The sequence below is a fragment of the Canis lupus genome, chromosome 25 (assembly GCF_003254725.2).
Source record: "Canis lupus dingo isolate Sandy chromosome 25, ASM325472v2, whole genome shotgun sequence".
Lineage (NCBI taxonomy): Eukaryota > Metazoa > Chordata > Mammalia > Carnivora > Canidae > Canis > Canis lupus.
In genome coordinates this window covers 4984670-5012625 of record NC_064267.1, presented here as the reverse complement: position 1 = coordinate 5012625, position 27956 = coordinate 4984670, and the positions used below count along the sequence as shown (strand labels likewise).

The 27956-nt window shown below is 38.5% G+C and overlaps 2 protein-coding genes across 12 annotated transcripts in view; one reads left to right on the top strand and one right to left on the bottom strand.

Annotated features, from left to right (window-relative positions):
* Window positions 1-27956, top strand: part of NBEA (neurobeachin) — a 674158-nt gene that overhangs the window by 472675 nt on the left and 173527 nt on the right. The window lies entirely within an intron of this gene.
* Window positions 282-2670, bottom strand: MAB21L1 (mab-21 like 1). The gene has a single exon (XM_025462519.3). The coding sequence runs from the start codon at window positions 2637-2639 to the stop codon at window positions 1560-1562; it is 1080 nt and encodes a 359-aa protein (XP_025318304.1). The 5' UTR covers window positions 2640-2670; the 3' UTR covers window positions 282-1559.

The following is a 27956-nucleotide window of genomic DNA, read 5'->3' as shown; positions in this document are numbered from 1 at the left end:
TATCTACCTTAAGGCCTATAGGTGATTAGCACTTTCAGCACTTGTTGACTATTAAAATGCTTGGAAGGACAGTCATAGGACTTCTTGCACTTCTTGCTCCCAAAGGATGCAGTGTTTAAAATGAATCTGAATGTAGTGTATTTGCTTTTTAAATAATTGAAAGTTTGTCTTGATGCTTTTATCATTAGCTTGCCCTGTGAAGTAAAAAGAAATTTCGGATTTCTGATGAACTTACTCAGCTGAGGGAACACTTACTGCATTAAATAAGATTTGACATAGAATGGTCAGAAATAATCTTTATTTGATCAGCATAGTTACACAAACTTTGAAACTTCCACTATGACTGTAAGTTCACTTTCTCTCAGTCTTTACCTTCATGACATATTTTTGCCTTATGTTATCAGAAATGCTACAGAACTACTAATCCAGCAGAGTAAGCTTTCAAGGGTAGATTTCAATGTGTCTGTTGTCAAAAGAAAGAGTCTCATAAGTAGACCATTATCTTCTGTAGCTGTACAAAGAGTTTTCTGCAGTATGGTGGGGTTTTGTTTTTAATAATTTCATTAGCACACTCCTCAAAATGTTTAAAATACTCAAGTGGGTTCGGAGCATTCCATCTTTTGATAGGAAAACAATTTAAAGTGAGACACGACAACTTATATTTTACTTCATTTATTAGCTTCTAATTAAATAAAAACCAGCAACAGAAATTAAAATCTAAATCACAAAAGTAGTTATCCAGTGTATTTCAAGTGCATTTTTCAAATATATAATTCAGGTATTCAAGCGTTATTATATAAGCTGAATTCAGATTTCTTTGAATATATTTAAATAACATTTCAAGTATATTTATGGAATGTTAGAAATAGAACAAGCATTATATTCGAAACAAAATGTAAACTTTTTAAAGTTCAGACACTTTCAAAGACAGGTAAAAGTACCAGGAGGAAAGCTACCTTTAAATGGTATATCTTTGTTAGTGGAAAACGTCTGGAAGTATCCAAAAAACGGCAATTTAACTTCTGTTCACCAAATCACAAAACACCAACATCCACACTTTCAAAGACAATGTGAGATCACAATATTTGTTACAGATCAAAATATACATTACACATTCCTTCAGATGGTATATCCAAATCGTGTTTACTCACAGACAGATGCACCTAAATCACCAGGATTGCTATAATCCATTGATACTCAGGCAGAGTGTTCGCTGTGGTCTTGCATTACAGCCGGGTTGTTTTCCGGATATTACGGTGTACTTTTCAAGGGAGATGTGAAATCCGTCGCAAAGAAGTCTTGTAATACTTGTGGGTTTGGGGTGGTTTTTTGTTTGTTTTTTTTTTTTTTTTCTCTCCATCCTCTTTCCCTACTTCTTTCTCTCTCCCCTTGGAGGGGTGGGTGAGATGATGCCTAAACATTGTACTGTTACTCCTTTTTAAGGAAGACGTTGTTTGCACTGACAAGTGGAATAGTAGATAGGAATCCAACAGGAAGTGTACACTGAATTAGGTCTTTGAGAGGAGTGATCACATTTCGGCTTTTGATTAAATCATCCTCTAAAGTTTTTCCAAACTTTTCGGGTTGGTCAGGATCTCTCTTGCCAGTCGCCACGTTTGTTTGGCAGCATTCTCCAGAGCCGAATGAGGTTTGCCTTGAAACAGATCTAGGTTCGGTAGGAAGTAGTGAGGACACCGCCGGCACTGCAGGCAGGAGATAAGTTGCAGCAAAATCCCGTTAAGCCGATCACCCAGGCAAGACTCGTCCCAGTCCGACTCCCGGGGGTGCTTTTCACACTCGTAGGAAACCAGAGTCTTCATGTGGTAATTGTTCAGGGGCTGGCCTGGCAGTTCAAGGTGGCGATCCCTTAAGGTTTTGAGGATGGAGAGGCATTTCTTCCGGCAGCCCCCCATCTGCAGTCTGTTCTCTGCTTCGGCGAACTGCAGCACCCAGGCGTCGCTCTCGGCCGAGCTCTGTTTGCCGGCCAGGGAGTGGCACTCCTTGGACAAGAGATTGAACCCTTCTGCCTTGACCTCTGCCACCCGGTTGGGTCCCGGCCAGGGGATGTGGGGGAGAGGCCAGTGGGCAGCACTCCTCGGCCAGATCCCCGTACATTTAAAAGCCGGGGTGATCTGCACCACGTACCTATCTCGGATTCGCAGTTTCACTTCGCTGGTGTCCGCCACCATCTTTACCACATCCCTGTAGCTACATTTGTCTACGGCTTGAGCCACCAGCGTCTGAAACCTGGACCGGATTTTGCGCGCCGAGAGGTAGCCGGAGGCGGTAATGAATTCCACCCAGAGGGACATGCTCCTCTTGCGCCCGTCGCTCAGCTTCAGCACGGCACAGCCGGGCAGCGAGCCGTCGTCCACAAAGTTGAACACCCCCATTTGGTTCAGGTAAAGCACCACCTCAAATTCGGTGGGGGAGATGACCTCGAGGCCCTCGTAGCGATTGTCCATCTCGTTGAGGGAGCTGATGAACCGGGGCTCCTGCACTTCCACTTCTTTAAGCACGTCGGAAACTACTTTGCAGACTTCCCGGATAGTTTTCGCAATGGCAGCTTTCCTGGCTTGGCATTTTTCATTGTAGTATTTATTCAGATGGTACACCAGCTTGGCCTGGGCCGCGATCATGTTGGGGCAGAGATCCGGATTGTACACCGGAGTCTCGCAGTAAGCTGTGGGATCCAATGCGGCTGCTAGAGCTGGAGCCAACTTCGGTGGAGAAACGGGCCGCCGCGCTCAGAGATGTAGGGAAAGGCTCTCCGACGTGTGGCAGCGCTGGGCTCCCAGCCGCCGCGCTCCCCTTCCTTGTATCTTTGAGCCCAGACGGTCTTAAAGTGAAAGATCGTCCTCCCCCCTCTCTCGCTCTTTCTTCCTCTTTTAAAGAATCCTTGTGTGAGAGAAACGCTGGGAGAGATCACCTTCTCAGTAATGAAAACAAAAGTTGCGCTGAGACCCAGCAAAGCTCTTCCAGTAGTCAAAATAATCAACCCTTTCCGTATTTATTTACGCTTTCCCGTAATCATTGTGTATGCTGGACTGTTAATCAGATGGAGGAAAAGTGTGCTGAGTGTGTCGGGGGTGAGTGTGCGTGTGTATATGTCAGAAGCTGCTGCTGTTGGTTTGTCTAAGAGCCCAGATGCACTCGTGTGGAAATTATAAAGGCAGGGCCAGGCAGGCTGGCGGCCAATCGCCACTGGGCTCGTCACGACAGCCTCCTTCAGCTCCAGCCCGGCTAATTAATCCCCCCTCGTGGATGTAGGCACACAAACTAAAGGTAGGAGGCTGCTGCCGGCAGAAAACCACCCAGGCCACCTAGACAGTTTTGGAAATCAAGAGGAATCTCTCAGCTTTGGTATTAATTGAAGCATATTGACGTTTTGAAAAGACTTGGCAAAGCGGTTCTCTTCTGTGTTGAAAACCCTGCTTGTCTTTTGACCGCGGAAATGCAAATACAGGTGTATTAATGGTCATCCATCAATTAGTGAACTAGATGGGGTCTTCTAAGACAAAAGGCAGTAACTTGCGTTTAGAGGAAGATAATTAATGTCTGTTAATCCTTGAGGTCTTTTTAAACGCAGGTTGAAAGTTTGCTCTTTCATGTATCTGCAAGTTGGCTTTAGGTGGACCGGTGCCTGTGTAATTTGGGGGATGTTTGTATATGTTAGCATGGGTTTGGATTTTTTTTTCTTTTTTACATTACGCCGTGTTTTATCTCTTTTTCCTCCCCCTCATTTGCAGTTGTTGAAAGGAATCTGGAAATTATTGCTTTGTTAGATGTTGTCTACTCCAGTTTAAGTTAGGATGTTTAAAAAATGTTTAGTGTTACTCCCCCCTCTCCCCAACTGCAGCCCTCTTTGTACTTTGATAGTTTTGCCCAACATAATCAGGACAGTAAGTTTTGTACCCATTGTAGAAATATTTTAAAAATAACTTATCTTTGTGATGGAGAGATGATTACAATATGAGTTCATAGTGAGCTGTATTTTCATATGTGAAATCAAGGCAAGATCCTAGAGATGAGACCTACTGGCAGATAACTGTTCTGAAAATGTTCAGGTTTAGGGTTTCTGGCTTGCTTATTGATGTATGATTAAGGATATACCTCTTTCTCAAGTATCCTTAGTGGTGACCTGACAGTAGACTTTCAATCGTATATGATTTCATGTGATTTGGTTGAGGGAAAAATCAGGTAAGATTTTGAAAGAAAACTAATTTGCAGTCATCCAGGCTTTTTAAATTTAAGTATCATTTTGGAAGACTTTGAAAGAAATCAACATTTCTACATTTTGGAACCTTGAAACGGGAGGGGGAAATGGATTTCCATAGAACATGTTTTTGGTTTGGGTTTCCCGCCCCCCCCCCCCCCCCCCCCCCGTGATACCAATTGTGTCCTTAATGCACAGGAAAGGAAATAAATACCATTTAGGGATTACGTAGTGGTTTTAAAACCTAGGCAGATTTTTCTTGCCTACCTTAAATTTAGATGCCATGTCTTTAAAATTAAGAGTATTTCCAGCAAAATTTTGTAACTCCTACTAACAGGGTCTGTAGGCATTTTCTTTCGGAGCCACTTTCAACAAGATCTTGTTCAGGGCTCCCACATTTTTTTCTCCAGCTTTCGATTAATTAATTAATTAATTTTGCACAGGTACGAGCATCCCAGAGCCACATATTATTTACTTTCTCCTTATCCAAGAGTGATGGATTCTGATTTAGCTTAAAATAGTACATTAGATTTGGGGCTCAGGGCATCATCTCCTCTATTCCCCAGGAGCCTTCCATTCCCCTAGGAGCAGGGACTGGGAACACCCGAACAAACCCCTCCCCGTTTTGCAGGCTTTGCGGGTGAACGCACTGCTACCTTTTGGCAGCTGGAAGAGGAAGAAGAGGCAAATCCGAGGCGGAGAGCCCGCGCGGCCCAGAAGGCGAAGACGTGCGGGCCCCTGGGGAAAAAGCCGTCTCCGGCCCGCACCCGGCGCCCGCCCGCTCTCCCTCGCGCCGCCGCTGCGCGCTCCCGGGCCAGCTTCTTACCCCTCTCCGGCCCCGGGGGGGGGGGGGGGTGCTGGTGGTTGGCTGGTTTTCCCCCCCGTTGTGTGCGCGTTACTCCCTACCGTCCTCGGGGTCCTCGGGGTCCTCAGGGTCCCCCCTGTGCTGCAGGCCCCGGCCCCCGCCCGCCGGCTTCCCGCTCCGCGGCCGCCCGCCCTGCGCCCGGCGCGCCCTCCCTCGGCGTCGGAGCAGAGAGGCTCCGCCAGGCCCTCGGCCCTCGGCCCTCGGCCCTCGGCCGCTGGGGCCCCTGCGGGAAGCCCGGGGCGCGGAGGCCGGGACGGGCGCGAGGGGCGCGGGCGGGCCTCGCCGGGGCTGCGCGCAGGTGGCGCGTCGTCGGGGCTCGCTGTGCGGCTTAATTGGGTTAAGGCGAAGCTAAACACCGGAGCACTCTGTGCAAGCTAATTGGTGTAACCAGGGCCTTTTCACTGACGATTTGCACTTTGAAGAAGAAAAATGGATGGTGAGAAAAGGGCCAAGAAACTCGTGAGTCCTAGAACGTTCCAGGGAAGTGAAGTCCTTCTGTTTCAGGGACACCGGCCCCGCGCTCTGCGGCCGCCTCCGCCGGCGCCCTCGGCGCTGGGAGCTGACAGTGATTTACATAACACAGGATTCCCCGCCCGCTGGACCACGAGGTGACCCGGCGCCCCGGAATACTACCCGAGTGCAAGTGCTCCTTGGTGCTGCAACACAGTGATTTTCTATTACACTGAACACGTGAAATGAATTGCCTTCTGTAGCCGAATCCTTTCGGTGATCTTGGACACCTCTCATTGTGGAAGGGAAGGTTAAACTATTGGAGGACGGTGTTTTTCCGTCCCTTAATTTTTTTTTTTAATTGAAATGACCTATGGAGAGGAATTTAATATATATAGTGTATTTTTATGTAATTCGGCCGTTTTTCATCTGGGCTCCGGAGATAGTTTTGTGATAGTTTCAAATTTCCTTTGAAACATCATTTGACCTATTGAACTGGTTATTTCACAGGATGATGTACTACCTGGAGATAGCTTAACATCAATTTATTTACTTAATTGGGAAGTTATAAAACAACTCCAATGATTCCAGTCTTACTTATATTATTTTCTTACTATAAATATCATCTTGGTACTTGGATAAAAGCTTGTGTGTGTCCCATGCTTTAGGATATAAATGCTTAATTGTTTTCAGTGGTATGCTGTGCAGGCATCTTTGACATGAGCTAATAATAGAATGATAATTGAAGAAAACTGACCTAATCGAAGAAAAAAGCCAAGAATCTCATGATTTAATGATAGTTTGAGCTGCTTACATTTGAATGATATTTGAGATTTTAAGGTCCAACTAACTTGACTTTTTCATTTCATTTACTTAGGTTACTAGGCAACGTTGATTTAAAAATGCACCATTTAGGAAAAGAATCCCAAAAAGTCACAAACACACCATTATCATAAATGTAGTAGCATTAATGAATATAATACTATTAAATGTTGTGATCCTTAACATTTCAAAACATTCAAAATAATAATGGCAAAATAATTTTTTCCTCAAGTACTGTTGCCCAAGTAACTTATTCCCCCTCTTCTGTAAACCTACTTAATTTACATGGGATACACAATGTAATGCATAAATAGTCACCTTATTAGGTTTAAAGAAAAACTATTATGTTGAGAAGTGTAGCAATGCAAGGTTTCTGTGTTTTTTTTAAAAAAACTAGTTTAAATTTGAATTACATGTTCATAAATTTAAGCCATTTCCTCTGGAAAAATGTATCTGTTAGGGAATATGCATATACATGTTAAATGCTCACATAGATATTGTTTTGTGTTTTTTCATATTTGCTGGCTGCTCTTCTATTCACAAGTATTCATGAACTTAAAGTTTTATTTTTTTAATATGTGCTTATTACACTGGGGAGATAAAAAGAATATGAAGTTGAGTTTATTAAATTATTTATCCCTACTGCTGGAGTGGCTTTGAAGGCTCATTGTGCGCATCTGATTTCTGCCTCCCCCACTTCGTTTTGTAAATGCACCCAGGCTATTTCATCTGCTTCATTCTGCCAGACACAATATATTTCTTTTTTTACACTAGAGAAATTAAAGACAGATATTTGTGCAGGGTTTTCTTTATGTGTCACATTAAATAAAGTGAAATAGAGGGAGTTTTTCTGGTAATCTAATTTGATGGCATCTCTACCTTTCTTCCAGTTGTAACTCCTTGTATAAGAATACTTGAAACAAAATAGCTTGAGAGCTTCAAAAGTTTCAGTGATTTCTTAAAAACAATTATTTTATATTTTAATATCAGGTTTTTGACAAAAAAAAGCAGAGAATTGAGGTCACTGTTGACACAGTTTAGGCCTTGTTTTGCTGTTTCAGCTGGAGCACCCTGATAATTGAAGTTCTTCAAAACATTATTTCCTTAATTCTTCACCTGAATGATCAGGGCTGCAGCCTCAGTTTTGCTCAACACCCCCCCCCCCATATAGGTCCTCTAGTCAACATTTGTTGTGGGGACTACTTCCCCCACCACCACCACAGTAAATTTGTTATTGTTGGAAAGAAAGTAACTTTGAGATTAAAGATGGAAGTTCGAAGAGTACTTTAAAAGAATTGTGACCACTGCCGGATTTGCAGATCTGTAGTGATTCTGGGTAATTCAGGCCAAAGCGTTGCTTTGGGGAGAAAAAGAAATCGAAAGCCTGGGTTATTTACATAATCGTCTCCATTTCCCCACTTCATTTGAATGTGTACATGGAGGTGTAAGATGTTTTAAATGTTGCATCTGTAAACTTAAGAATTTGAGGGGAAGGCTATCAACCAAAAAATTTTCTTATTCAAAATAGACTGTGATCTCTAACTCTTTACAGAAATTTAAGGATTTTAGGGTCATTTTTTTACCGAGTGTTAGGGAGAAAGTATTGATTCCAATATTCCAGTTCCTCACGGACCTGTCAGAAAGTCACTGTCATCTTTATGATGTAGAAAATTCAGATTCATTTTGTTAGATTTCAGCCTCTCTTTTTCATTTGGATATTATAGAAATTTTTTGACAAGATAAATGGGCTCACGCGATTCTTTTCTTAATGAATATATGAAAACCAGGTATTCCTTAACCCCTAAATCACGCGGATTCACAGACATTTGTGTATGTGACCACAGGCCTTAGTACTATTGGCACATTACAGTTTTATTGCACTTAAAGAAAACAATGGACTCAGATGCAATTAGTGTCTTAATCTGTACATCTGTAGTGGGTCATCCAGGACTGCACAGTTCTCATTACTGTTCCATACTGTATGTGATTAAGCCACTGAAAATATTCAACATGACCTTGAGACTAGAGTATGGTATGTAGATAATCAACATTCAGCGATTGCATGTCTAATCTTTTCTATGTCTAATTTACAGTTCGGAAGCTTACTTTTTAATGAACAAAGCAATTCCTCTAAACGAAGTTTTTTTTTTTTTTTTAATGATCGGCAACTGGAGTAATAATTTAAGAGAATAATTACATTAAATGAAAAGCTATTACTTCTTATCATATATATTTTATGTAACAAAATAAATGCTTTATAGAAAAAGAAGGTAATTGGTTTATGAATAGGAATTTCCTTTATAGTTTTACATATAGATATAGAGATTATAAACATCTGAGAATACACCATCTAAATAATGATTTCATTTCCACTTATGTAGGATTATTTCCACTATTCTAATCATATACATTTTAGTATACAAATGCATATTATTTCTAAAAAGCCTGATTTTCCATGATTTGTCAAAAATATCAAGTCAAAGTACTAATGAGTAGTTAATACTTTTTCATCTATGTGTTTTTTCAGTCTATCTACACATCTAGATCAAAAGCATGAAGAGCATCAAGAGTTTGCAAGACAGAACTCTTTCTAATAATAATTGTGAAGCCAATGAAATAGAAAGTATAGCTTTATTTTATCTTTATGTGAAATCTATGTTTTTATTATTTAAGTCAGGTTTATTGATATGTATTTTGTGTACAGTACTATCTGTTCTATGTTTTTTTCCCCAAATGAATGTGCCATTCTCTGAATTTTAACAAATATATATATACAGTCATATAGCGTCTGGCACAGACATAGAACATTTCCATTGCCAGAAAAGTTTCCCCTTGCCCCGGTTTTACTTTTTAATCCATAAATTTTAAGATTCATTTATAAGCATTTGGATGTTTTATGTCAAAAAAATCTTTAGATGGTAAATCTTTATTTATTCCTCTAGAATTTATTATTTCATCTTGCTTCTAATTTAAGACTAGTTTTAATCCAATAGCACTGATATAAAGGCAGAGTATGAAATGATATTTCAGATAGACAAGCAATAGGTTCACAATTTTTGTTTTACATAAAAGTTGTTTAAATGTAATATATGTCACCTTAATGCTTGGTAAAAGATTAATTTTTCAAAGGAACCACTAATGTTTATTACACTAGCATGAATGTGTGTATTAGACTTACGAATACAGTTTATATTTGCACATCAAAATACATATTAAGGAACTGGGATTCCTCATAGAAATTAGCAACATTTGAGGTATATTGATTATGTTACTAGTTTTATGTCACTGGAGAAATGAATCTCCTTTCAGTATTTAAATTACATTGTACTTTACGTGTTCAGTAAATTAATCCTCCCTTTGAGTGGTGGGGGACAAGGCCAAGGAGTTTATTAGAGCTAATATTAATTAACATATACACGTTCTTGGAGCATATGCTTCTAATCCTAATTTTATATAAATATACATTGTCATTTAAATTTAGATGATTATAAATACTCCAAACAAAGAGTGCTTCAATTGTAGGAGAGCAGACATATTCATTGACCATGGTGCTCTTTCAAGTATTTTGCCTTTTTACAACTTGGAATAATACAACTAGTCTTGTTTTTCTTTCCTCAAAATATAAAATTATTTAAATGCTTTCTATTTTATATTTTTATTTGGCAATTACAATAGAAATGTTAATGTTATGCATGCTTACAGGCCTATTAAGAAAGAAGTTATTGCTTTCTTAATAATCTTAAACCATTTTTATAAAGTATATTCTTTTTATGGTTTGCAAAATAGCTGTGCTTGTACACACACACACACACACACACACCAGTATTTCAAAAAATGAAAGACCAAATTGGCCTCTATACATTTATTTTACCTGTTAAAGGGAAACGGCTACTAAATATAGGATTCTTGGAGCCACCAGGTTGTAATATCCCATGTTCAAGATTGGATATGCATATACACATATGCATGTGTATACATAAAAACACTTTCATGTATTTAAAATTGCTTTCCACTTTCCTGCAACAGACAATGGTCAAATTTTTTGTGATCCCAACCTGTGTTTGGTAACCAAATTGCAAAATATACTGGGGGTTGGAGGAGAATTTTAGGGGTTCTTTTTTTTGGTTTGGGGGTTTTTGCTTTTTTTTTTTTTTTTCTTTTACTAGCAAATTCAGTTCTTCATTTGTTTTGCTCTCCACGCTGCATTAGCACAGTTTTCCCCTGTGTACATCTGCCAGTGTACAATTTAGCCACGGGCATCTGTAGACCTTGTGGTGATCAGTATTGCAGGCAAAAGCCATATGTGTTTAAATAAAAAAAAAAATCTCTTTATTTCATTTGCTGTTTTAACTGGATGGATAACTTTTGTGCCTCAAGACAGAAGAAGAAAAAATACAGAAATAATTAATTGCCTCTATTCTTGAGGCAGTTCCATTTCCCCCTCCAATATGGAATGCTTGTCAGCTTTCCTGATAAATGACTGCATGTATTTGCATAGATTTTACATTAACACAAAAATTAGTTTTATTTGTGGAAAACTAGTTTACATAATAATATAAAACCTAGTGTTATTGATTATGTTTGCAAACATTGATGATTTTTAAAGGGGTTGTAGCATTCTTATTTTTCCAAAGATCCGATCAACCTGTTTTTTTAACTTAAACTTTCCTTTGCTCTATATGGTTTTGCACTAACAAGATAAACATGTATAAAATTGTAAAGTCCTTAAAAATTCTTTTCCGGATGTGTTCATCACAACTGTTTCAGACTTGTAGTCAAAACCCCCAAATGATTCTGATTTAAACTTTGGCTGAGGATTATTTTTAAATACTTAGAACCAATTAAATCACCTCAGACAGTTGGAGGATTGCATCTGGATGAATGATTTTAATTTTCATGTTCGTTGTTATCAAAAGGATGGGTACTATAATGGGTGTGTGCGGTGGAGCTCATTCCTAAGAAATTGTGCATTGTTTACAGCTAAATTTAAAATACAACTGAAAACTATTCTCTCCATCTTCAGTTTGTTTCTTTGAGTATACTCAATCATTGATCACCCTGATCCAACCTTGAAAAAAACCCGGTGTGCTGGAGCTCTTTGGGTGCTGCAAACGATTCTCCCTCTGTAAGTGGCAGGCAGTAGATGTTTATTCATACTGTAATCTGGCATCTTGTTGTCTAGAGGCAACCTGCTAATTATGTGCTATCATTGTATTATCCATGTTAAGAAAAATTCAAATATGTTCACTGCTGTTAGTTACATCACAAAGCTTTTCATAAAATATACTTGATCCTCCAGAAACCTACTACACTTAATGGCAACCTAAACTGAGAGTCTCTCTGCCACTTCTTGATTCTGGGACACCCTGGGTGCCAGCTGTCACAGCTCAGCTAATGATGACAAATGCCCCTCTCTATGCAGATTGCAGAGCTTGCAGGCTGCCGTGAAAGGCAACCAGATTACCTTTCTTCAGATAGTAACTTAACCTTTTAAACTCATGTCAGAATGAAATTATCAGCTATGATAGTTTCAATATCTGTATCTTTAAAAACAAAAATCAGAACAATATCAAATAACAGACTCACTTTTTAAATTTTTTTCCAATTTTGGTATCATTGACATTGTTTTATCCTTGAAGGCTGTAATATTCTTAAATGAGAAACGCTAGGGAAAATATACTTAACAGCTGCACCAGAATGTGTATTTAAACTCTGCATATTACTCAGGTAGTGTGAATTATTGAGAGAATTATCCAAATTACTTAGGCTAGAAAATAGGCTGGTGTAATTTTGAGGGAAAAATGTATTCTTTCTTTCTCTTCACCTGAGTGAAGAGTGGTAAAGCCTCTGTTCTCCCACTGGGTGTATAGGCCCAGCCTGTTCTAGATAAATGGTTTAAAAAAAAAAAAAATCTGTGGATTATTCCAAAACGATTTAGGGAATCATCATTGCTAATGATTGTTTTCCCTATTTTCCAACTTGAGCTTTTGTTTCAAGTTGCTCATTTGTTCTATAGAAATTTGTCATTATATTATGATACATACACCTACATGGATTATTCAAAACAATAATGGTACCTGGGTGGCTTACTCAGTTAAGTGGTAAGCATCTGACTCTTGACTCTTGATTTCAGGTCAGGTCATTATCTCAGGATCCTGAGATTGAGCTCCGCCTTGGATTTGTCACTGAGCATGGAGCCTGCTTCAGATTCTCTCTCTCTGGCTTCTTCTGCCACTCCCCCCCCCCCGCCCAAAAAAAAAAATAATAATAATGATCACTATTAACCATTATGTAATCCAGAGGATAAATTGTCTATTAAATGAGATGATACAATTGCAACATTCTTTTAGGTTTACAAAAGACTTTTATATGTGTTATTTCACTTGATACTTAAAATATTTCAGTGAGTTGAGACCTCGCAGGTGGTAAGGAATGAGGACCAAAACTTAATGAGTATTTGATCACATTTAATCTTCACAACAAATATTAGTTCCCACTTGCAAATAGAGACTGAGATTTAGAAAGGTTAAGTGTGTTAGTAGGGGTCACAAAAGTAATTGCAGAACTAGGTTTGTCTGCAGCTGCTTTCAGCACTGCAGCATCTAGACTGTATATTGCAGACGTGTAGATGTACACATGTGTGTGCGAAGGCATGTATGCATGTCTGTGCTGTCGGTACCTGGAGGTAATTTTTAGCAATTACTGATGGGGTATAAGTAAGTGCTATTCTGAAAAGAAACTACAGGCTTACATTTACATTAAGAATATGATTGTTTGGTGAGTTTTAAAGATTAAGCACTTTGTTAGGAGGCTTTTAATTCAGTAAATAGTGAGGCAGTTTTTATATTACAAATTTTCATCTTATGGTAATAACGTATTGATTTATCACATAGGGAGAAACTATTTAGAAAACATAGGTACTGTTTAATGAACATCAAATTGGAAAAATTCACCCAAAGAAACCTTTCTTGATAAAACCTAAGATTAATGGGATATACCTTCATAAAAATGATGAAGAGAAACAGTTCAGAAATTACTTGAATAAAATATCCATATATTCTTATACATATGATTTTCTCTGTGACATCAGTGGGTTATAGAAGCCACAGCATTGTATGTCTTTCAGTTTAAGACACGTTAAAAACTCCGTTATCATGAATTAAAATACAGTTGTTTCCAAGAAGCTATTTTTATGCCAGGTGCTTTTTTTTATTCAGTATAGATAACACAATTTAAGAATTTTTATCAATGATATTTCTGTTTATGTTGTGAATGCTCCATCTTTATATGTTTTAATTTATAGAACGCTACGTACAATTACTAATCAGTACTAATGCTTATTGTTAAGTTGTATTTTACTAGAATTTACAATGACCATTTTATTAAAATATATCATGCAATCAGAACTGGGAGGAAGAACCTAATTCTACTCCATGAGTCGATATTTTCTATCAGGGCAAGAAGAAAACTTTAGAAGAGAACATAATGCAGCCCTCTTCGTTAATTGCCCGAACCTTCCCTAGAACACTACTAAAGGGATGGTCATCCAGCCTCTACTTTTACATCTACTGATGAGAAATTCATTATCTACTCAGAGAGCTACTCGCACTTATACACAGTTCTGATGGTTAGAAAGCTCTTCTCTTTTTTTTAAAGTTTTATTTATTTAAGTAATCTCTACACCCAATGTGGGGCCCGAACTCACGACCCCTAGATCAGGAGTCACATGCTCTTGCAAACTGTGCCAGCCAGGCACTCCAGAAAGCGTTTCTTAATATTGAGCCAATATTAATATTAAACTTTAACCTTTTAGTATCTTCTGTATAGCCTTATTCCTTTAACAGAAATAAGTCCTTTTTTAAATTCGGTATCTAAGATACCAAATTGAGTATGCTCTGACTTTCAGCCATTACATCAACAGCATATTTTAAGTCACCTCACCACTCAAGATCCATTCTCATACATCATTTTTTTTCAAGTGTGTTGCCTAAAATCATTACTCCCAGAGTAGATTGGTGAATATAGAGTGGAGAGGCCTTTGTCATACTCATTTTTGAGGGGCACCTCCATAACCCTGTTGGTAATTGCTGAGCTATATGCCAACAAATATCATATTTGTTTAAACATATGTTATGGAATGCTAAGTACGTGTTTCCAATTCATTGTATCTTACCAGTTTTAGCTGTTTTTTCCGTGGTTTGACTTACAATAATAAGTTATGTTATTGTTTTGAGTAAGAATTAACAGGCATAAATAGTTCTCTCCTAAAAGTTGTTATGGGCTGTACACAGAACATTCATAACAAAATGGAATTTAACTATAATGAATCTACTATTTTTGCTCAGCTAGGTATATAAAGAGGCTAATCCACTTAAGATATGTGGATAGATTAAGTTCACTAAGTATTCCACAGCTTTTATGTAGTTTTTTGTCAAACACTTGAAATCCTTTAAGTTTCTTACAGCATTATCAAAATACGTAACTAATAATCCCCACTTGGTATACAGTGTGCTTTATATATTTTGACGTATTTATCGTTTTGCTTTATCAACCATTTTTTTGTCTACAGATGGAATCTACAAGTTTCCTATATGTTTGAACAATGCACAGAAAAACTGATATATATTTAATATAAATAAACATGTTCATAGAGTCTTATAATGTTATTGGAATAATTTTCATATTGATCCACTAATTTCATATTGATCCCAGTGATAATTTTTGATAACAATAGTTTCTAAATAACTCGATATGAACAGGGGCAAATGCTTTTTTAGAGTGATATATTTAATAAAATAGAGTCAATGAGAAAAAATATTTATTAAGCTAAAGTAGTTCCACCAATCAGGACCTGTTCTACTCTAGTATTTTCTTCAAAAGCAATGCCTAAATTAGAATATATAATAACCCAGAGTGAATTGCTGAATGTAGAATAAATAAGCTTTCTCTAAGTAATGAACACATTGCTGGAAAACCATAACCAGAAGATGAAATAGGAAAAGGTAACCAATATTAAGTATTTTGATAAAATGCGCAGAGTCATTAAAAAAAACCACACCTTTTTATGTGATGTGTTATTTATTTTAAAGCCTTCAATTTCTCTGAGTGTGAGCTCACATTTTTATTTGCCAAGTTTTTTTTTCTCTAAATGAGGATATTTTATTAATACATTATTTACTATTGCTGTGACATCTAGGCAATCAAACACAGAGAGCTGGCCTCAGATTTGGCTTTCTTGCAGTTTGTGTCTCGAAGGGAGAATAAGAAGTCCAGTATTTTTACAAAAGAAACATTCTAAAGTGTAGAGCGGCCCCATCTGTTTCATCTGGTGGCTTATGCAATAAGAGGTGTTATCACATGAATCTAAATGCACAAGCGGTTGTTTTATGAACTCTTTCTGTGCTTTGAGGAGTTTATAAGTTGCCTACCCTATTGTGTGTCAGTCCCAGCTGACCCAAGTGCATTCTGCTGAGCATATTTGGGGGATAATTAGAACTAATGAAGCCTGGAACATAGCTAATTCTCTAAATGATTTATTCGTATGCTCTTGTCTGAGTCCTGAGAATTATCCAAATCATAATATACACCAATTTTTTTTTGCTGGCACTGTGTTGATACCGCCACCCTATTTTTATGTTTGTTTGATGGGCATTCAACACAACTTGGGTATTTGAAATGCTGAGAAAAATATTTCAAAGTAAAAGTTTGTAGTGTTTGTTAGTCCCCAGAGTTGAGGGGAATGCCAGTTCTTCACCATCTTTTGTTTTTGTGTGTATCTCAAAAAGTTAATGGCACCTGTGAATAGATAAGGGGATAGATGGTATCAAGTGATAAGAGCCTCTTAAAAAATATATATGTATATATGTATCCCTGGGAAATAAACCTGTAAGAAAAATATAACTGAAAATCACTAATGGAAGATTCCTATTCCTGAATTAGGTTTCCAAAGGAAATCCAAAGATGTTTTTAAAAATCCTTATGAACAGCCTTCATGTTTCCAGACTGTTTCATTGCTGTGGCTACGCGGTGCTAGCCGTGTTGAGAATGACATTTCTCTACATGCCCTCACCAAGTAGTCAGTGATTCAGTGGCCTGTAACACTTTAAATCCCATCAACTTGCTTTCCTCTCCTGTTATAACTGTTTCAATGAGTGGCATTTCTGTTGTGCAGGTTAAGATCTGGTAGCTTACTGAGGGCGTAGTAGAATGAGGACAGACACGATTGCCAACGCACGAAGGCTATAACTTAATTAAAGCCTTGTGCTCAGTAAATAAGATCCTGAAGTCCTTCAGGTAGGTAGGTAGGCTTTTGTAGCCTGTGCCATACTCGCTCCCCTGTGGTCTAGAAACTCTAGCATAATTCCTTGTTGAGTTCTTACTGTTACCTCGTGATCCCAGTATTTAAAATTCACCCTCCGCTAGAGCCCAGATAATAAATACTTTGAGGGCAAGTACCACTTCATCAGAGGCACTGAAATACCTAAAAGAGTTAGATCACCAGCTCCACTGCCTAAGTAATGACTTAGGAACCGGTTAGAGGTTCCCTGATCTTCATTACAAGACATTTAATGCTGCCTCTGGTAAATCCTAGGCTTAACTATATGCCTCAAGATGAGCATATAGTTCCTCATCTTCCTCATCTTTAACCCTCTGCCTGAAAGTCACCTAAACACTCAAATAACATGTCTTAGAACGTTGAAGGAAAAAGTTGCAGGTGATGATTATTGCCTGGGCTCGAAGGCAATAATTTTTTTTTTCCTAATTCTTACATCTCTGAGAGACAAATGGGCTTGATATAATTAGCTAATAGTGAGTTCTTATGATATGCTAGGTACTGTGCTTGATCCTTGAACTGTGTGTGACTGTGCCTTCATCTTCTGAGCAGCATCTGCAGTAGATCCTGGTGCCATCATTTCATTGTTGAGAACCTGAGCACAGGGACGTCAAGTAACTCCTCCAAGTTTGCAGATTTAGGAACTTGCAGAATCGAAACTGTCCAGCCAGCCCCAATGAATCCAGGCTCTAGGGCTCACTTTTTTGGTCATCACACTAAGCTTATCCTAAGTTCGTTTTCTCTTCTGTAATGTAGGAGTAATAATATCTACATCATTGTTGCACATATTAAATTAATACATATAAAAAAGCTTAGAATGTTTTCTTAACTTGTATTACCCACGTCTATACAGAACTGCAGAACTAGGATTCTAATCCAGCTTTTTCTGTCCCTAGACCCCTGAGCTTACCTAGCATCGTGAGTGTTTATTGATGAATAATGAAATGAGTATCATCTGTCCTATAATTCCCAGTGAAAAAATTTAATTCTACTGGTTGTTTTGATAGCATACAGCAGATACTCAATGGTGGCTGAATGAGTGAATGATTATCCTGTACCCCCTAATAAAATAAATATATCGATGATTCTCAAATTTGTAGCTTCAGCCAAGACCTCTCCTCTCAGCTGTCTCCCCGATGTCTTTTCACACATGGAAGGTGTGTATCAGACATAACCTATCCAAACCTAGCGCCTGCTCTGCAACCCCAGCCTGCTTCTCCTGCAGTCTTCGCCTCAGTAAAGGACAATCCTTTTCTCCAGTTGTTGGGCCAACAGGCTGGCTGCCATTCTTAACTCCCCTCTTGCTTTCATACTGCACATCCAGTGCATCAGCAAATCCTCCAGAATCTGATTGCCTCTCACCAACTTTATAGTTTCAGTCCTGGCCAAGTCACCATTATCTCTTATGTGTGCTATTAGTTATGCAAGAGGTGTCTTGGTTTCCTTCCTTACTCCATTCTTGCTACATCCTTTTTACTCTTTTCTTGACATAGCAGCCAGAGAGATCTGTTAAAAATGAAGGTCAGATCATGCCAACTTTTTTAGAATTCCCTGATGGCTTCCCATCTCAGAGTAAAAAAATCTAGATTCTTATTCGCTCTACAACCAGCACCTTGCCATTCTGTTTCTCCGCCCCCACCACCACCACCCTTAACCATCTTACATCATTGCCTAAGACCATTGCCATTACTCTGTCTTCACCAAGCACCCTGGCCCCCACTCGCATCAGGACCTGTGCATTTACTGGTTCCTTAATAATGGAGTTCTCTCTGCTTCCAGTATCTGCATGACATTTTCCCTTATGCCCTTCAGGTGTTTACCCTAGCTAAAAATGTAATACATCCCCACACAGACTCTCTCTGTCCCCCCTCTGCTGCCTTCTTCCCCTACCACTTATCGTATCTAACGTACGTTTTTACTTATTTATCATGATTAATGTCTTTCTTCCCTGATTTAACTCTAAGCTCTTAATGTGGGCAAGGATTTTTGTCTCTTCATTGCTGCATACCTAGAATCTCTAACAGTGCCTAGCTTATAATGAGTGCTCTATAAGTATTTGTTGGTGGGGAGGGAGGGAGAGAGAGAAATGGGTAGAAAAGGGGAAAAAACAGGAAAGAAAGAAGGAATGAAAGGAGATCACCAGTTAATTCTGCTGCATATTGTGTTTGTCATAAAGCTATGGAAACTACTGAAAAGTTGTAACCTAATTCACAAATCCCAATGATGTCTTGACATCAATTGACCTCTTCCTCTTTTGAAATTGTATTCTCTTCATAAAAGGAATATTAGTTATTGAACAAATATTACCTATTCTGTGGAAGGCCCTATGCTAAAAAATTTTATGTATGCAGCAAGAAGTTGAGCGGGATTTTTTTTCTGTGGTCCCAGAATTGATAGCTGGAGTCCAGAGCTGATAGCAAGGACGCATCTAAGATATCATTTTTTTTATTATTATTTATTTATGATAGTCACACAGAGAGAGAGAGAGAGAGAGGCAGAGACACAGGCAGAGGGAGAAGCAGGCTCCATGCACCGGGAGCCCGACGTGGGATTCAATCCCGGGTCTCCAGGATCGCGCCCTGAGCCAAAGGCAGGCCCCAAACCGCTGCGCCACCCAGGGATCCCCTAAGATCTCATTTTTTAAAGAGCCCAAAACATTTGAGGCTGGACAATGAGCATACATTCCAGTGGGGAGACGTTAAGTTAGCAAATAAATATATAAGCAAGTACACAACTATGTAACATGGCAGTTGGTGATAAATGCTCTCAGAGATAGGTATTATGATCCCCTTTTTGGAGATAAGAAAAGTGAAGCTTAAAAAAGTTAATTAAGGCCCTCTGGTTGGAGCTGGGACCTGAAACCATTCTTTGTGATTTCGGCACCCATGCACTTAAGTATTGTGCTCTACTCACTACGTCCTTTCATTACCCTGTTTTGCCTCTTTCCTCACTGAGTTCTCACCATTAACTTTTGACTCTGCTTTCTCTTTCTTCTCTAACCCCTTAAATATGGGTGTACTGTTTAGCTTCTTCTTGTCTTATGTTATATAACTTGAATGATCATCTCTGTATAGATGTGTCACAAATCTATGCTTCCAGTCCTGACCTCTGTTCACCCTTCATCATCATTTTCTCCTTCTTGGTGGAAACTTTCCAGATTGATGCCTCCGTTCTCCCCATGTTGTTATATCTCCTTCTCAAGTAGAAGTCAAAAGCTTTTCTTGAGAAGGGCTATCTCTCGTTTCTCACTTTCTGTCATTGACTTGAGTCATTGTTGTAATTGCAAAGCCTTGACATCCTAACCATCATTGACTCCTTTCTCGCCCTTTGTTCCTTCTCTACTACCCCTGTGCTCTGTTCATCAGCAAGTCTTGTAGATTCTCATTCTTTCCTAGTATCTTGCACATCTATTGCTGTCATGCCCACCACCATCACCCTAGTTCCGGTCTTTATCACTTTGTTACTGGATTGTAGCTCCCTGTGCTGTCTTTCCCTTCTCTAACCCGTCATAAAGAATGATGCTGGACTGACTTTCTCAGACACTTCTATCATGCTACTCCCCTGTTAAAAACCTTAGTTTGACTCCCAAATCTCATAGGAGGAAGGGAGGAAGGAAGTGAAGAAGGGAGGGAGAAAAGCCTCCTCTGGTATTCAAAGCACTTCACTACCTGGCCACAGCAGTATCGCAATATTAACTTCTTGATACCCGTTCTTGAATTCTCTGTTACAGATTGATTATTTTCCAAACATAATTCTTATATTTCTTTCTCTACCTTTTTACCTCTCACTCTTCAGCTATCAGAATTGCACTCCTTCCTTTAAGAGCAAATGTATCCTTTCTATGGTTTTCCCAAATAAAAATGATCTTTCCTTCTCAGTAATCTTATATCACTTGACTTTTCTACTATTGGTAAAGTGTAGATGAGTGCTATTAAAAAATTATTTAAAGGGGATCCCTGGGGGACTCAGTGGTTTAGCGCCTGCCTTTGGCCCTGGGCTTGATCCTGGAGTCCCAGGATCAAGTCCCATATCGGGCTCCCTGAATGGAGCCAGCTTCTCCCTCTGCCTGTGTCTCTGCCTCTCTCTCTCCCTTTGTCTCTCATGAATAAATAAATAAATAATCTTAAAAAGAATCTTATAATAATAAATAAAATAAATAAATAATAATAATAAATAATAAATAAATAAAGAAATAAAAAATATATAAATTTGTAAATGCCTTTTGTCTCCAAAATGGATTTAAAATTTCTGGATGATATGCAAAAATTTACCTTTTGTATTCTTGCCCCAAAATGTCCAGCATAGGAGGGCATGCATAATAGATGGTCCACACATAAATGGTGAATGGATAAAACTTACCTTAATCTTAAGGTATCAGGCACCCTGGGTGGCTCAGCGGTTTAGTGCCGCCTTCACCCCAGGGTGTGATCCTGGAGACCTGGGATCGAGTCCCATGTCAGGCTCCCTGCATGGAGCCTGCTTCTCCCTCTGCCTGTGTCTCTGCCTCTCTTTCTCTCTCTGTGTCTCTCATGAATAAATAAATAAAATCTTTTAAAAGGAGTACAAAAGAATCTTAAAGTGTCAAAAAATATAGAAGGAAGATTAGGACAGGTTTGGTGATTATAAGAAAAACTGATGACAGTGAGCATAGTACCCATTGCATCTGTAGATCAATCACATGTAAAATGGACAAACTAATTTTCATACATTATATTTCATCCAAGATTACTGTGGTAATATAGCATAACGTATTGAGTCCATTGGACAAGCTGGCTGGCTTCTGTCTGCTTTCCTGATAATTATTGAAAACCAAATTTGATAAGTAGGTTGAAATTCCACACAATCATCTCAAAATGCCACTGTTCTCCTGGTGCTATAAGACTATATAAGGGAGGGCAGCCCCAGGAGCTCAGCAGTTTAGTGCCGCCTTCACCCCAGGATGTGATCCTGGAGAACTGGGGTCGAGTCCCACGTCGGGCTCCCTGCATGGAACCTGCTTCTTCCTCTGCCTGTGTCTCTCATGAAAAAATAAATAAAATCTTTAAAAAAAAGAAAAAAGACTATATAAGGGAGCAGTTCCTGGGGCTCTTTCTTGCCTTATATTGCCACTCATAGCAGTCCCAAACCTTCTTTTATTGATAGATATTCTTCCCTAAGGACACTTATTGCTCAACACACTTAAAATAAGTGTCTTCATTCAGGAGAATTTAGAGAGATTTTAAATAAATATTTTTAGCACTCTAGTATACATGAGTTATGAAGCCTCCAGTATTAAATATGTATATAAGCAGTATTTGAAAATTATAAAATTACCATCTGGCCGCTCAGGGCAAATGGATATCTTACCTTGGCATGAGCAACAACTGCACAGGCTTGCCCTGTTTTTATTTGTGTCTGTAGAGAGTGCAATGAAAAAACATAGCTGTAACGCTATCTAAATGTTAGCTCAAGAATATGCAAAAACATTCCTTTATAATTCCTTGCAGGGGACACAGATACAGAATTGTTTAAGTCATTTAGTTATCAGATACTCATTGAGTATGCTCTTCACTACATCCTGATGGTGCCATCACTGCCTTCACGGAGTTTTTAGGCGAGTAGGAGATTTAAAAAACAGCTGAGCCCACAACTAGAATTCAGGGAACCAAGTTCTAAGTGATTAGGAAAGAAGAAATTTCTAGGGATTGTAAGGGAAGGGTATGTAAACACAATCCAGGAAGGCTTTCTGAATGAAAAACCTGAAGGATGAATAGATTGGTCCTATCGGCAGACCATCTATCAAGCATATTTTTTTTTTCTCTTTCTGTCCTTTTGTTCTCAGGTATTATGCTAACTAAATCAGTGGATATGTAGCTCCTAACCTCCACTGTGAACGGCAATTGCATGGAAAATATAGAGAAATCATAAAAGAGTATTTGGGAACATTTAAGCTGATTCTCAGGTTTCTGCCTTGAGTGACAGATACAGAAGCTCCACCAATTGAGATATAGAAATATTGGAGCAAAGACATGTTTTCTGGGAAGATGAAGAATTCACTTTTAACCATTGAACCTGTAGGTTATCCAGGTGGAAAGGTTAAGAAGGCAGCTAAATGTATGACTCTAAAGCTTAGGAGAAAGTTCTAGTTTCTCATCATAATATTTTGTGTAGTTAGAAGCATGAGAGTGCTTGAAAGACACCAGGAGACAATGTAGAATGGAAAAGGATTCAAGGACATTATCCCAAGGAACACCAACAGAGAAAGATGATCCAGGACAGATGATTGAGGAATGATGGTCAGAAAAGTAAAGAGGAAAACCAAGAGACAGGAGTCTCCCAAAAGCCAAAAAACAAGAGAGTTTTAATTTAAAAAAGGTAGTGGATAGCTGTTCAGCTATCACACAGTTTTATCAGATGAGAAATTCCTTGTCACTCCACATCAGTTTTTGCTGAACTGAGAGACAGAATGCAGATTCCAGTGGGGTGGAAGAGTAAATGGGAGTAAGTGAAGTGTAAAATACACTTTCAAGAAAACGAGATACAAAGGAAATGTAAGAGATATTGTGTCAATTATGGAACAAGGCAGGATAAATTTTAAGAGAGATCTTCACCTCTTTAGGGCAGAAAGGAACAATAGAAGCAAGGTTAAAGTCGGAAAAGAGAGAGCTAATTAATGGAGGCCTATCTCCGGGACCAACAGAAAGAATTGGTATCATTTTCTTGAGGCTGCAATTGAGAGATTGCTCGGTTTTCCTTGAAGGTAGCCTCTGCACAGTTACTAGCATTACATTTTATTTACTGTATTCCATATGTAATAAAAAACAATGGGGGGTGAAGGTGTTGGTTTGGGATTGGGGAAGGTCTAGAAATATACCAGGAAGGGGAAGGTCTAGAAATATACCAGGAAGAAGCAGTTACATGGTGCAAGGTAATTGTGGATAGAAAGAATTTGAAAGATGGTTGTTTAAATGGTTGGTGGAGTATACAGTTTTCTCTTGGCACTGGGATGTCAGTAAGGATTGAGGGACTTGGATGTTTAAATCATCACTAAAAGTATGTATAGGAGGTAAAACACTGATCAAAAACAAGTAAAAGATTGAGGAGGAATAGCAAAGACCCGCCATGAGGGGAACCATGAATTTGCAGTGGTGTCAGTTTAGATAAAGTCAAAATTATCCATATCACTTAGTCATCCAAAGGCAGAAGAGGGGAGAGACTAAATTGCAGAATGAGGATTTATGGCTGAAGGATATGGATGCAAAAAAGTGAAGTACTTACATGGTTAGACTGACAGACTACTGGTTCTAAATTGGAGGGAAGAAAATGTAGTCAGGTTGATAAACTGGCCAAAAAAAAAAAAAAAAAAGGAAAGGAATGTTGAGGAAACTAGAAGTCTTGTTGGCAGTAGCATATGGCAATACAGGACTTCTCGTTAGCATACAAAAAGGTTCTTCTCTCCATCTCCACCTAAAATCTTAGCATCTCAAAATTAGATTTGATTTTCAGGTAAGCTTTTTTTTTTATTTTATTTTTTTAGGATATGATTTATTTATTCATGGGTCAGAGACATAGGCAAAGGAAGAAGCAGGCTCCCCATGGGGACCCCAATGCTGGACTCATCCCAGGACCCCAGGGTCCGACCTGAGCCAAAGGCAGATGCTCAACCACTGAGCCACCCAGGTGCCCCTCAGATAAGCTTTTCATTGTTTGCCTGAACAAACATACTGTAGTTGTAGATCAAGGAAGAGCCTAAGTGGATGAGTTAGTGAGACCAGTTAGAAGTAGGAAGCCAAGTAGATCATAAGGCAGAATGTGACCATGCATAGACATAGGTTGTTGGACTTCAAAGAAGTCAATGAACTTTAAGATTAAACTGGAGTAGATTACTGAATATATGAATATTGAATTCTCTAACAGTGATGATAAGATTTGGGTGGGGGGGGGCGCACAGAGAAACTTAGGAAAAGAAAAAAACCACAAAGAATAGAATGAGTAAATAGAGAAGAAAACAGGCTGAGTCACCAGAACCTGCACAGAAGGAAACAGATGAGCCTAAAAGGGGTTGCTAGAATATTGGGAGCCAAAAAACTACTTCATAAAATCACTTCTGATTTAATGCTTTGAGTAGTACTTTTTGAGATGTTTAATAAAACATTATTTTCATCAACAGCTGATGAGTTTTTATTTACTTTATTTATTGTAGCCAGGACAACCATAGACTCCTTTAAAAGACCCTGAAACTCTATATGAAACTCTTTTTAGGGGTCAACTCAAGTCTTTTTTTTTTTTTTAAGATTTATTTATTTATTCTAGAGACAGAGAGAGAGTGTGTGTGTGTGAGCACACATGAGCAGGGGGAGAAACAGAGGAAGAGGGAGAGAGAGAAATTTAAGCTGACTCCTCACTGAGCACAGAGCCCACCACAGGGCTTGATCCCATGACCCAGAGATCATGACCTCAGTCAAAGTTAAGAGTCGAATGCTCAACCTACTGAGCTACTCAGGTGCCCCAGGAATCAACCCAAGTCTTAATAAACTTGGCATATCTGTTTGCAGTACTTCTGGAGTCTCAGGATTTGATAGGAGTCAAGCATTATCTGTCTTTGGTTATCAACTAACTTCCTTTGATTTTGACGTAGAGTGAGAATAGCCCTTGACTCGAAATCAGAACACTTGGGTTCTAGTACTTGCTCTTTTTCAAACAAACTGTATGACCTTTATTAAGGGGTCCAGGTAATCTCTGTCCAGTTTCTTGCAGTATATGATGAGAGCCTTGGGATACATGATCTCTCAAAGCCTGTTCTACACATCCACTTCTAAGTCATTCAGCTCTCAGTATTTTATTTAACTTAGAGGTCAGCACAAAATGTCAGCAGTTTTACTTTTGAAAATATACTTCATTATATGCAGCATATATATCGCTGGAAAGTTAGCTGTAAATCATATTTTTATTATTTGAGTTATATTTAAATATATTTGAGTTTGTTCTCCAAGGACACTTATAATGAATCTCTTATAAACAAATTGTTGTTTTATACTTTTAATGATGTCTTCATAATGTAACTTTTTAAAAAGATTTTATTTATTCATGAGAGACACACACAGAGAGAGAGAGAGAGAGAGAGAGAGAGGCAGAGACACAGGCAGAGAGGGAAGCAGGCTTCATGTAGGGAGCCTGATGTGGGACTTGATCTTGGAACTCCAGGATCATGCCCTGAGCCGAAGGCAGACGCTTAACCACTGAGCTACCCAGGTGTCCCATAATGTATCATTTTTTAATTAAACCTTTAGTTACTAGAATTTTTTTAAATTTATCTTTATTTATGAGAGAGAGCAGGAGGAGGAGCAAAATGCGAGAAGGACACGCAGACTCTGCACCAAGCGAGGACCTGAAGCAGGACTTGGTCTCAGGACCCTGAGATTATGACCTGAACTGAAACTAAAAGTCAGACACTTAACCCACTGAGCTACCCAGGCACCCCTATTTATTAAATATTTTTTAAAAGGCAAGTCTAGTAATGCCTGGGTGGCTCAGTGGGTTAAGTGTCTATCTTCAGCTCAGGTCATGATCCTGGAGTCCTGAGATCCAGCCCCTTGAAAGGCTCCTTGCTCAGCAGGGAGTCTGCTTCCCCTTCTCCCTCTAATCCTCCCCCAGCTTGTGATTTCTCGTGCTCTTTCTCTCTCAAATGAATAATTTTTTTAAATCTTTAAAAAAATAAAATTAAATGAAAAGACAACTTCTACAGATTTGTTTTTACATAGATTTGGGGAGGATATAATGAATATGATTAAGAACAAGAAATAATGAAAGTTAAAAAATAGTAAGAAAGTAAGTAATCACTTTAAATGAATTCATTATTTCAGGGCACTAAAAGAATTTGTAGGCATGAATGAAGAACCAATCATCATTGAGGAATTACAGAGAATGAAATGTGTCAAAAGACCAGATTACAGGCAAAATACTAGGAAATTTTGTACTTGACACGTTTCTTAACATTGTTAAGTTTAAGATAAAGACTTAGGGGCAAAATTCAAGATTGCCTCAAATCCTTTTGATAAGCAAATAAGATCTATTTTTTTAAATAAATTTGTAATCTGATGAGATAGATATTGTAAACCCTAGAGTGACCTCTAAGAAAATAACCTAAATATATACAGTTTAAAAAATTAAAGAAATTACAGTGTTGGACTAGAAAATACTATTTAATGCAAAAGAAGGCAAAGAAACAGATGAAGGAAAAGACGTGAGACAGGGACGCCTGGGTGGCTAAGCAGTTGAGTGTCTGCCTTCCACTCTGGGTGGGATCCTGAAGTCCCAAGATTGAGTCCCGCATCGGGCTCCCTGCATGGAGTCTGCTTCTCCCTTATTTTTATTAAAAAATAAAAAATTTTTAAAATTAGACATACAGAAAACAAAAACCAAAATGGCAGACATAAATCCAACCACACTAATAATAACAACAAATGTGAATGGATTAGATAGCCAATCAGAAAGAAGACTGTCAGGTTGCTTTTCTTAAAAAAATTTTTTTTTAATTATTAAAAAAGCAACAAAATCTAACTATGTTCTCTCTACCTGCAACTACATGCTATCAATTACACTTTGATTCAGTATTTTTTTTTTAACGATTTTATTTATTTATTCATGAGAGACACAGAGAGAGGCAGAGACACAGGCAGAGGGAGAAGCAGGCTCCATGCAGGGAATCTGACGTGGAACCCAGGTCTCCAGGATCAGGCCCTGGGCTGAAGGCAGCGCTAAACTGCTGAGCCACCAGGGCTGCCCATTGATTCAATCTAGATTTAAGATACAGATTGGTTGAAAATAAAAGATGAAGAAAAAGATATACTATGCAAACAGCAATCATGAAAGTGCCATAGTGTACTAATATCAGAAAAAATACAGGCTTTTGACCTAAAAAAACAATCGTAGGTCAAAGGGTTAATTGGGACTGATTCATTGGGAATGATTCATTGGGAATGATTAATGCTTTGGGAAGATAAAACAATTATAAATGTGTATATACCCAACACAAAACCCAAAATACATAAAATAAGAATTGACTGAAATGAAGGGAGAAATAGCTATTCAGTAATAGTTGGCAACTTCCATACTCTTTCAATGTTCAACAAACTAAGCAGACAGTAGATTAATAAGTACATGGAAGACTGGAACAACACTATAAACTAACCAGTGGACATCTATAGAACACTCCACCCAACAACAGAATTTTTTCTCTAGTGCACTTACAACATTCTCTAGGCTAAACCCCTATGTTAGGTCATTAAAAA

Excerpts from the sequence above, each read along its gene's own strand:
- MAB21L1 (XM_025462519.3), bottom strand. The coding sequence starts at position 2,639 with ATGATCGCGGCCCAGGCCAAGCTGGTGTACCATCTGAATAAATACTAC.